Genomic DNA, 11946 nt, shown 5'->3' on the forward strand with positions numbered 1-11946 from the left:
TCCCAGGGCTGTGTCCCTCCCTGGAAACCAGCTGCTGCAGATGCCGGATGACAGTCTTGGGGAAAGGACCCCTGACCTTTAGGCAGGGCGTGGGGTGTGGGTCTCAGACCTGGTCAACTCCAGCTGCAGCCAATCCCCCTGGGTTGGGGGTAAGGGGGGAGGGAGAGAACAGAAGTTCACGGAAGGCAGATACTTTTCAAAAACCAGATTCCATGAGTTCAGACGAGGTACCTGTAGTATTCTGTTAGACGGTTAGAACTTGAAAGAATGTAGAGGAATCTCCACCCATCCAGTCCCATTTGACACAGAAACGAAGGCCAGGACTTGCCCAGAGCCATACAACTATCAGAAAAAGAACCATGAGTAGAAACCCTGTCTATGGTTGCCATCTAGTATTATTCTGAAAACAAACAAAAGCAATTTATCACTGAAACCTTTTTTTTTTTTTTTAACACTAAAACCTTTGAGACAGATTGGAACTGTGGGGAAATTTTGCATGTCTAGGCCTCAGATGTTTCTACAAATCCCTCTAGTTTTACCAAGAGCTCTGGAGGCTCCCCTGGGGCAAAATGGTCTCCTGGTACTAAAGATACCTTAGAAAGTTCCACTGGGATGCTCAGGACTCACAGGGTGGGGGTGAGGGCATTAGAGACACAGAAGACGGAGAAATACAAGCAAGCACGATTGCCTTAGCAAAGTCTGAAAAAGCCCAAAGACAGACTATGTACTTCCTATTTGCTTCGTCCAACGAACAGAGTGGTAAATAAATTTTCAGTTTCAAAAGGGGAGACAAATAAAAAGATCCTTTAAAAGTATGAACCTCATAATGAAAACCTAGAGTCATGATCATTAATTCCAACCTCTTGGACTACCGACTTTTTTACAGGCTTGAACACGGATGAGAGACAATACCTGTTCTCTCAGCCTCTGAAGTCAAGCAGAAGGCAAATACGGTGTTGCTAAAAGGCTGCTAAAGAAAGAATCAATCAAACGGATGCTTTACAGAATATATAACCTCACGTGATCTACCCAATGGAGGGGGAGTAGAGGCCACAGGGCGGAAATCAGTTCCTAAATCATTGATGCTGGTTACAACGTTCTTCTGGAATCCGAATTTAACTGTTTGACTTTGTTACCTAGAAACTAAAACTGGAGCTCATCAGCAAATACAACCTCCACGGCCGTGTCTGTGAAGATTCCAGTACAAACCGTCAGCAGAGGGACTGAGTCACGGAGGGAGCGGGAGGGGCCCAGGCACCTGAAAGGCATCCGGTCCAACCTCTTCCTTCTACAAAGAAGGACATGAGGCCGGCAGGGCCTAATGGGACCTGCCAAGGGTTGCTAACACACAACAGAGGCCACCCCTCCCTTACCTCATACCCTGGCGAACACCGGTCACTCATCATCCGTGTCCCCATCCTCAGCTCCCAGAGCCAGAGTGTCCCACAGCCCCTCACCCAACGGGTCTGAACTGATGGATGAGACGGAAGCTGGTGGCCGACTCTGGCCTCGCACAAGGTGAGAAAGCAAGCTTTGTAGCACCTGCGCCAGCGTACATCTCACTCCAAAGAGAGCGACTAGTCTACTGGTCACTCGTCCGCTTACTGTCAAGCCTGGGGTGAGCACACAGTGTCTGTAGTGTGACGGTGTGTCCAGGTTTACCTGGCACAGGCCTGCTTCACACCTGTTTCCCCAGCTTAATATTCAGTAGAACCCGCATCATCTCAAAGCTGTCCCAGAATGAATAAAAATGATACGGCCATCCAAATCCTATGTCACTCCTACCCATCTACAAACACTTATAAATCTTTGTTTTTGGAGAACACGATGGGTCAGGAAAGAAACACTGAGTTAGGAACCAGTAGTTTTCTCATACAAAGGGGCTTTTAAATAATACTAAACCCAAATAATCTTTGTGTCGTTTTTTTTTACTTAAATTCAATTAGCCAACATATAGTACATCATCAGTTTCAGGTGTAGTGTTCAATAATGTAACACCCAGCGCCCCTCACACCATGGGCCCTCCCTGATGCCAAATAATCTTTGAAAGGGGCTCAGGGATCACTACTGTCACCAATCTCTTATACCTTGACCTTCAACATGGAATCTTCTTTGAGGAAAACAAAAAGGAGTGCCATAAGGGGCACCTGGCTGGCCAAGTGGGTAGAACATGTGACTTGATCTCAGGGTGGTGAGTTCAAAGAGCTTACTTTAAAAAACAAAACAAAAACAAACAATAATAATAATAATAATAAAGGAGAGCCATAGCTTACCAAGTTTCAAAACCACAGGATTAGCTTTCTCCAGCTCTTCCTTATTTTTTAAATTATTTCATGTTATATTTTGGCCTACAGGAAACTCACGGTTATGTTGTTGAAACAGAAATCTTTTTAAAGAATGATTCAGTCCTGTTTCTGGCACAAACAACTGTGCTTTTTGGAGTTTATATTTACTCTCTATTTAGAGAAAAAGAGGAAGTAAAAGTTGAAATCTTAAAAAAAAAAAAAAAAAAGCATGTTCTGCTGGGTTTATACCAGAGCAGCCAGTCATTTATTTAAGAGATGCAAAAATTTGGTTTATTTGGAAAAATCACTGGTCCAGACAGCATAGTTGTTAGCTTTGTGGTCAAGAAAAAGATACTGATAGCATTTTGTGGAAGGTTTAAAGACTCTACCTGGGTACTAGAAGTTTCCTTCTGTATCAAGACGTTAGGAATAGTTCTGAACAGAGACTACAGACGGTTTTAACTTTCTTTGTGTGTATCCAGCATTCTGACTTTTCTATAGCGATCATAGTGTATTTACTAATGACCCAGAAAAAATCCCCGGGGCCACCCATCAACAGGTCTTCCAGCACGGCAGGGTGCTGGAGAGAGGAACCGGATGCGCCAGGCCCACAGAGCACAGAGAGCAGCGCCCGACCCCGGGTCTGGCCCCGAGAGCAAGCAGGACTGCAGGGTAAAGCTCGCCCGATGGCTTTCGGGAAAGAAGAACAGGCATCCACGGGTCCTACCACCACACTGACCTTTCAACCACTGAGAGTAGGGCCTTGTGGTTAGAGCCCCACCTGGGCAATCAGACTGCCAGGGTAGGACAGGGTGCTCCTTAGTGGGTGTAGGACATTCAACAAGTCAGTTGGCCTCTCTATTCTCGTTTTCTCATCTATAAAATAGGAATCACACGGCCTCCAACTTCCTAGTGAGGCTGTGAGGGTGAAGAGAGATGATTCACAGCAAGGGCCTGACATACAAGATCCCAATAAATGTAAGGCATTATTAGGTCTCTGCCAGGAAACACCAGCCCTCAAGTACACTCCCCAGTCATGTGACTGGATCCCAAAACAACTAAAGAAGGGTCCAAAAAATAAAGCCTTTCTTTCCCCTTCTTCTTTGCTGAAGGCAGGACCGCAGCAGCGTGTTTGCTGTAAACCCAGTGCCCTTGTGAGCAACGGTAGAATGAGGGCGGCCCTATGAGGTACACAACACGTCCCGAGGCCCCACACTATGAGCTAGAAATCCTGTTTTCAGAGTTACAGGATTTCTGCTTCTTGCCACTGCCACAGCTGCCAGCCACTCATTGCCTTTGGCAAGGAGATGGGTGACTCGAGTGTGAGCTAGGGCTTGGCAAGGGGACACCTAGCCAGAAGGCCTCCAGGCAGGAAGCTCAAAGAAGGGCCACCTGCTGGAACAGTTTGTCTACAGGCAGCCCCTGAGATGGAGGTGACATTCTGCTGTCAACAGCAAATTCAGGTGAGAACAGTGAACATTTCAAAGATCCAAGAGAACTTACCATTCTGGCTTCAGAACTCTGAAAACCTGTTTTGGGGGGTGAGGGGGGGTGGCCGAAGACAGGCCCAGACACTTAAAATCACTGGAACACCTTAACCAGACATCAAAAGCAGCCCCCAGAAGTTGAATCGCAAATCAAATTGCAAAGAGTTTCATGGCCATCTTGAGCTAAAATGCATTACATCTGTATGAAACAGAACTTTCTCTCCCAAATGTAAAATCACCTCACTTTATCAAAGATTTAAGAAACCTCCTAAGGTCCATCTAGGATGAAATAATCACATTATTATATTAATTACGCGAGTGAGTACGTTCTATGCTGCGCAAGGTGACCAGCTCATCGTGGTTGGCCTAGAATTTTCCCAGCTTTAGCACCGAAAGTACCACATCTTGGGAAACCCCTCAGTTCTAGCAAACCAGGATGACTGGTCCCCATAATACTACAAGAAAAATGATGTGTGCTGTGGGAAGAGGAAAACAGAAGAGACACAGTTACAAATGCAGAAGTGCTAAATGCTAAGTTTGTTTGTAGCAACAGCTCCCAGTTCCCTCTCAGAGTAAAAAAAATAAATAAATAAAACTAAAAACCACACTTGCCTCTCCCTTTTTTAAACTATCCCAAAACAGAGTTTCAGAAAACACGGTCCCTCCTCGTGCACTACCGGCCGAGATGCCAGAGCGGGACTGACTCTTCACGAAGTGACCGCCATCAACCCAGCGAGCTCCTGCCCCCAGCTTCAGCAGGACAGGAAATGTCATCCTCTTGCATTCTTTCCTTTAGGCATGTTTAAAAACAAACCAAGACAGCTTGTGATTCAGCTTATCAACAGTAAGAATGGGTCGGGGAAATTGGGGTATCAAGCTACAAATCCAAGAGCCATGGTGGAAAAATCGAGAACCAGCTCACAGATAGGACCTTCAGCAATGACGGAGGGACGGAGAAGGGGCTGTTTCGCCAGCAGCTGACCAGCAAGTCCCGCACTCCTCTACAAACTCTGCGGAAGAAGCAGTGACTCCCACCAGGCAGCCCCCTCCCCACAATGATGGAGCAAAACTCTTGCAGCCGGAACTCAAGCAAAGGGTTTTTAAGCCTCCGGTGAGGTTATGAAGCAGCATCTAAGAATTCAGTTTCAAACTGAAAGGTAAGACTATATAAGGCAAGAAAGACCACACATTTCCTGGACCCAAAGCCACATAGAAACCTCCGTTGCTCACAGCTCCACCCAGCCCAGCCCACCTCCTCACCCAGGCTCCGTGTGGCCTTGTCCCAAGACAGGATGGCAATTCTTAGATGCTCCTGAACCTTAGAACTCCTTAGATCCCTTTTATGCAGTTGGAGACGGACCCAAACGCAGCCTATAGGGCTCGTTTCTCCATAGCGATACTAGTTCCTTTGGGGAAGGGAGGAGAGGTTGGTCAGAAACATTTCATCTTTGAAAGTCCTACTCTCCTAAGTCCCCAAGAATAACGTCCTTTCTTTCTAAGACCAAGAAATACACGTTCCCCTAGTGCTCATCTTGATTTAGGTGAAGATGCCTTCTTGTAACCCTTTCAACACATCCAAGGAGAAGCCAGAGGTGTCTTACATCCTCTAGCAAAAGCCCAGAAGCCTGGAAGGCAGGGGACAGGACAGAAGCTAGTTTCAGCAACACAGGCCAGCAGCTGTGGTCCCTGAGGAACACCTGCTTCACGTCTTCAGATCTCAGGTTTTCCATTTAAAAAAAGAAAGGACTTGGGGGGCGCCAGGGTGGTTCAGTGGTTAAGCATCTGCCATGATCCCAGGGTCCTGGGATGGAGCCCCGCATCAGGCTCCCTGCTTGGTGAGAAGCCTGCTCCGTCTCTCACTGTGTCTCTCTCTGTCAAGTGAATAGATAAAATCTTTTTTAAAAATAAAATAAATAAATAAAGGACTTGAGCTAAGATTGTCTTCAGCACCTCTCCCCACACTAAAATTCCATGTGAAATTCTGCTGTGTGTGTGATTACAACAATAATGCCTCTTAGATTCCCGTCTTGTACTTTGAAGTTTCAGGAATTAAGAGACAAGTATAGTAACTTGGAGTAGCTAGGATGGCATGAGCAGGCCGAGTAAAACTGGAAGATGTTTTAAAAAGCAAATGTCTAACAGTTGTCAAAGCATGTGACCAAAAAAGGTGGAGAGGAACCTAATATCAACTCACAAACACTTTTAAATGCTCTGGAACCAGTGGGAACAAGTCGAGTCCCCCTAAGTACCAGCTGTTCTTCCAGCTAAATTTAAGGAGAAGATGAATGCTAATTCAGTGATCTCTCCTCAAAAAAAAAAAAAAAAAAAAAAAGCCTGTAAATGTGTAGGGGAAAACAAAGCAAAATTTTGAATCTAATGGATAAAAGAGCAAATCATTCTGGTGACTGACTGCATCTAAAGTGCAGAATGTTCTGGTGGATTCTACCTGGTAGCGGCAAGGCAGCAAATGACAAGCATTCGAGTGGGAGGCGATGCTTCATCCCAAGGAATGGCACGTTTGATGGGGTGTCAACGTCCAGACTTGCGTCTGCACCTACCAGGACCCCCGAACAGGGTTCACTTCGCTGCCCCCTGAATAAATGGCAGGAGGAGAAGAAGCAAGCCGTTCCCTTTTTTTCGGGAAGGGAGCTGCAGAGTTTGGCCGCGCAACTTGGTTGGGCGCCTGGGAGGGTCGACGTCCTAAGAGCGGCGAAGTCTGCGGAGGTGGGTGTTTGCATCCCCAGAGCCGCGGCCGGGCTGCCCGCGAGTCCGCAGATCACCGCGCTTCCCCGCACCGGGACTCCGAAGCGGCCCTGCGCGGCGTCGGCGCCGGGAGAGCAACCGCGCGACCCCCACGGACACGGAGGGTGGTCCGCCGCGGGGAGCCGAGCCCGGACTTCGCCTTCTCCTTCTCCCGGGAGACGCCGGCCACAACCACAAGCGCCTTCTCCGAGGGTCCCCGCCGCGCCCCGCGCACACGCAGCCTCGGCTGCTAAAGAGGAAGTCCCGCTGTCACGTCAAACGGATGAAGCCGGCTCGACCCCACCGGAGCCGCGGTCGGGCCCGGTCTCCGCTCGGCTCGGGGAAGGGTCCCGGGCGGCGAGCCCTTCTCCCTCCGTCCCGCGCCCTCCTTCCGGCGGCGCGGACGAGCCTCCCCGCGGCCGGCCTCGCTCGGCGGAGCCCGCGCTGCGCAGCGCCGCAGGGGCCGGAGGCGCACCTCGAGCCTCCCCTCCCCCGGCGCAGCCCGGGCCCGCGGACGACGCACCCCGCGCTCGGCCGCGCAGCCCCGCGCAGCCCCGCACCGCGGCACCCCCCGCCCCGCCGCGCCCGGCGCCCGCCCGCCCCTGCCCCTGCCCCTGCCCTCGGGCGCGCCGCGGAGCACCGAGCGGAGCGCGCAGTTCCGACGGCCCAGGGCGGGGACGGCGCGGGGAGGAGAGCCGCAGCCGCCGGCCCTGGAGCCCAGGCGGCCGCTCGCACCCCGCGCTCCGCCCGAGTAAACAGCTCCGCGCCGCGCCCCCCCATCCCCCCGCCGGGGCTCCGCGCCGCCCCGCGCCCGCGCGTCCCGCCCGCCGGCGCCGCCGCCCCCTACCTGGTCGGCGAGTTTGAGCACTGCCATTCTTCCGCCCCGGGCGCGCGCGCAGGTCCCCGGCCCGCGGATGTCACGCCGGCGGCCGGCGGAGCGGAGGGGACGGCCGGGGCACGGGGACCAGATCCGGCTCCCGAATTTGACAGCCCTCCCCCTGCTCCTCCCCCGCCGCCGCCTCCTCCCGCCGAGAGGCTGCCGCGGGCCGCCGGGGCTGGCCGCCGCGCCCGCCCGCCCGCATACAGGAAGTGCCGGCCGCTGCCAGCCGGGCCGCCACTGACATCACCGCGCGCGGGCTCGCTCGCCGCCGCGCCGCCCGGGCCGACGCTGCCTCCTGCCGCCCGCAGCCGGGCCTCGCAGCCCGCCGCCCCCCGAGCGCGCCCGCCGCGCCGCGCCGCGGGGCCACACCGCCGCCTGCTTTCGGCGCCTGCACGCGGCGCCCCGGCGCCCCGGCCCCGCGGCCGCAAGGGCGAAGGCGCCGGCGCCGAGGGACGCCCCACCCCGGCCCCGGGGCTGAGCGCGCCCCCCGCCCCCCTCCCAGCCCCATCGGACACACGCGGACACACGCGGGCGCAGCCTGACGAGCGAGCCCTTGCAGACACAAGCCCCGGGGAGTCGCCGCTCACAGGCCACCGCTCTGACCTGACCTCTCACCCGAGACCTTGGGTCAGTCACCCTCCTCCACCCCGACTGCCCGGCGCTCCAACGGACTATCCCACCTAGGTCGGGGGTGTAGTTCTGGGGCTTTCTTTGTTTAAGGCGGGAGGCCCTGGACCCACTGTCCCTCTTGACGAGCGTTCGTCCAGCCCTTGGGAGGTGGCGGACGGGGCTCCAGCCTTCCCACCCCGCCCTCCCCCTACCTTCCAGCGGGACGCGCACGCGACTCCATCGCTAAGTTCAAACGCTGGGTTTTGAGCTGGGGAGATGGGGGGTGGGGGAGGGGACAGAGTGACTGGAGAAGAAAAGAAGTCCTAAATTAGAAGTCTTGAATTAATGGGGCTTTTGAGTGTTGTCTCCGTCCTGACTCATTTCTACGAAATCCAGTTAGCGCGCTCTTCAGCAAAGAGAACACTTGGCTCTCGAGCCCCATGGGCTACAGAGACAGTGGAATGTGCATCAGCCGTAGTAAGTGTCGACACTTCTGGAATTTGGAGCAAACATTTATTCATTCAACCACTATGTACTGCGTGCCTGCTTTGTACCACACACCAGCTGGCACGGTAGGAAAGGCAGGGAGCACGAACAGGGAAGGTACCTAGTCTTAGTGGGTGTCCTGCAGGAAGTAAAAGGTTACAACTCCTGAATGTAATCACCACGGGTAAGGGGTAGGGGCGCGGGGGATGCTTCCAAAGGAAATCCGTGCCAAAGGAACCAGACCCCGACTGGTGGGTGAGGGCAGCTTCCCTGTGAAAGTGCCAAGAGCTGAGGTTCCGGAGGAGGAAGAGTTAAGTAGGGAAGCAGGTTGGGGGACCGCTCCCGGGGAGCCCCCTGTGCCCCTGGCATGCCACAAAGCAAACCTGCCTTGAGCAGCAAACGCAGCTGCGGTTCTGGATTAAGACCAAATACCTACCTTCCGTTGACTCACAGACCAAATGTGGACTCTCCATCCCTACTTCCAGAGCCTCTCCAAAGATCAAGAGCGGGAAAGGGAGAAGGGAGTGGTAGCATCTGCTCAGCATCCCCATCTTTATTACCTGACCGTGGCGTTGTGTGACTCGGATCACACAGACAAGGGAGCTAAGGAAGCAGGCCCCTGGCTTCCACTCCTCTGCCTTTAGTAATGCTCACAGAACGTTTTTCTCCTCAAGTCCTCCTTCAAACGCGAAATAGATCGCATCTGTTGCATATGGAGGCAGCTCTTCACCACTGTCCTTGGTATTTGTACTAATATCACCCTGCGTGGCTCTGTAAGTAAACGGAATAGGACACAGAATTCTCCACTGAAGCATAGCTACCTTGCAGAAGAATGATAACAAGTAATTGAATCTACAAATGCACTCACTACCCACTTCGGTTCAACATGGCTGTGCCTATGTGTAATTTCTTATTTTATTTTATTTTATTTTATTTATTTGGCAGAGATCACAAGCAGGCAGAGAGGCTGGCGGGGGGCAGGGGGAGCAGATTCCCTGCTGAGCAGAGATCCTGATGTGGGGCCAGGACCCTGAGATCATGACCCAAGCCGAAGGCAGAGGCTTAACCCACTGAGCCACCCAGGCGCCCCAATTTCTTTAAGCCCAATTTAAAAGGAGGAGGAGGGAGCTGTTCCCAACTGTATCAGACCCATCAACTCCTTTTTGTAACTAGTTTGTAATACTCCCCTTACTGTCCTGAAATGAAATTCATAGATAATTAACTACCTATGCAAATTTCCCAAGAAATCAATATAATCTCTTAATGATATAATAAAGGTAAAATAAAAGGAAAATGATTCGTCATTAACTTTGTATTAGAAGACAAAATAAATAGTAAGATGCTTACACATGTATGTAGAACCATTGTGAATGAGAGAACTATAAGGACAGACCACTGTAAGTGTGTTGTATTAGCAACTCAAATATCGACATTGGTCTTGTCAGAGGTGACATGATTTTGTGAAAGACTGAACAGTTTTTGGTCAAGTTTCCAAAAAAGAGCAAAGGATTGGGCTAAATTTGTTGATATGGGTGCCTTTACTGTAAAGCCTGGATTTAATGTGTTCGTTCATACATTGAAAGTGACTCTAATGGTTTGTTTAATTGGCTAGCCAAAACTCAGACCCATTGGTAGTCTATATTCAATGATATTAAGATGCCCAAATCATGTAGAGGAAGAAATCCAAAGGCTCATGGAGATGGCAAAGTTGGAGTGATTTTATGTACAATGTGTACACCCAGGCCTGAACTATAAACCTCTGGAGGCCCAGGTGACTATCTTTACTCTAAGGCCCTGAAAAACACTTTAGTAAGGGGAGTAGCAGAAAAGCTCTGTGGTAGCTGGATGTGATGGTGGCAGATGCTTTCATGAAATTGCTCCCTGATTTCCGTGACAGTGGGATCCTGGAATGGAATGGCCAAGTGACGATGTCTAATTGCCAGGAACAGAGTGACACATTTGCTGCAGTGGGCAGCAGGGGAAACATATGACTGAAAACTCTTACCTACGGGGCTATTCGGTAATGCCCCGGCAGACTTCTGAAATACTCCTTGATCTCTGTAAGAAGCAAACTAGCCCTGCTACCCAAAACCGGACTTGAGCCATCAAAATGAAAAGTCCTCCTTCTCAGCCAGTTTTCATACGTCAGCCAGGGCACAGACCCCTTGATCGAAAGGGAGGCTAAGTCCCCCTAAGGATAGAAAACCAAAAGCGATACCAAATCCCTGGAAAGATGTAAAAATTAGTAACAGCATAAAAGATGGGGGTGAGGCAGCAGTCACGATGGTTTTGTTTCCCCCATTCAGCTCACCTGTTCGGCCTACGCAGAGGCAGATGAATCAATCTGAGAGAATTATTATGAATCGGTATAAACTGAATCAGATGGTAAAGCCAGTTGCAACCACAGTTCTATGCGTCTGTCTTTACTAGAGCAAATCAGCGCAATCCGGGGTACCTGGTACACATCTGCTGATAGGGCAAATGCTATTTTATCTATTCCAAACTGCACCAAAAGCTCTTCTCTTTTCTATGACTGAGCCAACAGTTCACCTTCGTAGTCTTTATGAGATGTAAACTCTCCTGCTCTCTGCCATGATCTAGTCTGCCGAGAGCTGGATCACTATATTAAAGACATCCAGGAGCAATCCTGAGAACCACTGTACTGTTGTGATAATAGCCTATGATTTCAATAAATCTGCCCAATTTACTAATAACACATTTCACTGTGGTTTTATGTGCTTGATTCATGCTTTTTAAATTTTCCTAAGTACAAATACACACGAAATGTATGTGTATGTCTATATATTCATGTGTGGGTACATATGTGAATGTACCTGCTTACATGCATACGTGTGTGTGTACATTGACATGTAAACGTATGGTGCTGTGGTGTCCATCTGGTTCCCACCTTCGGGACCAAAGCCCTTATCCCCCGCAACTGCTTGGAGTGCTGCCGGCTGAAAGCTTAAAGCTGAGTCTTCCCCCAGGAATTGCCCTCAACCCAAAATAACCACCTCAACCAAGGTCATAACCCCTCCTTGGAAGTTATACATACCCAATGAGTACAAGATACAAAGGCATTTTAGGTGTTCCCAAAAGCATGGCCCAATAAGTCTCAGCATGCAAATCTCCCTCTCAGAGGCCAGTTGCTGAGAAACCCCACCCAATATAATCATGTGTTTTGACTTTACGCAGGTGGTTTACATAGTTCATACCCTGTTTGTAAATAAATCAGCACCCCATCCCTGGCCCAGCTGAGGACCCCGGGCAGAGGTATGTAAAGGATTGCTGAATGAGGCAAAATTTCGGATGAGGTTACCTCGCCGTCTCAACATGGTGACTCTTCTGTTTTGAAACTAGTGTGGCCTTTGAATGTGTAAGGCGCAGGAGATCCATGAGTGTCTTGGGGCTAGCAAGTGATCCTCACAAAGCAGACCCAAGGGCCTGGCGAGCTAGG

At 50.9% G+C, this 11946-nt stretch overlaps 1 protein-coding gene across 1 annotated transcript in view; it reads right to left on the reverse strand.

Annotated features, from left to right (window-relative positions):
* ANKRD44 (ankyrin repeat domain 44) overlaps positions 1-7610 on the reverse strand; it is a 310102-nt gene extending 302492 nt beyond the window's left edge. Inside the window, exon 1 of the mRNA XM_045078511.1 lies at positions 7362-7610. Within this exon, the coding sequence (XP_044934446.1) occupies positions 7362-7388 (27 nt within the window). The 5' untranslated portion in view covers positions 7389-7610. The remainder of the gene's footprint in view (positions 1-7361) is intronic.
* Positions 7611-11946: the final 4336 nt, after the last annotated feature.

This window comes from Mustela putorius, unplaced genomic scaffold (genome assembly GCF_011764305.1).
Source record: "Mustela putorius furo isolate JIRA1106 unplaced genomic scaffold, ASM1176430v1.1 tig00000275_pilon_pilon_pilon, whole genome shotgun sequence".
Lineage (NCBI taxonomy): Eukaryota > Metazoa > Chordata > Mammalia > Carnivora > Mustelidae > Mustela > Mustela putorius.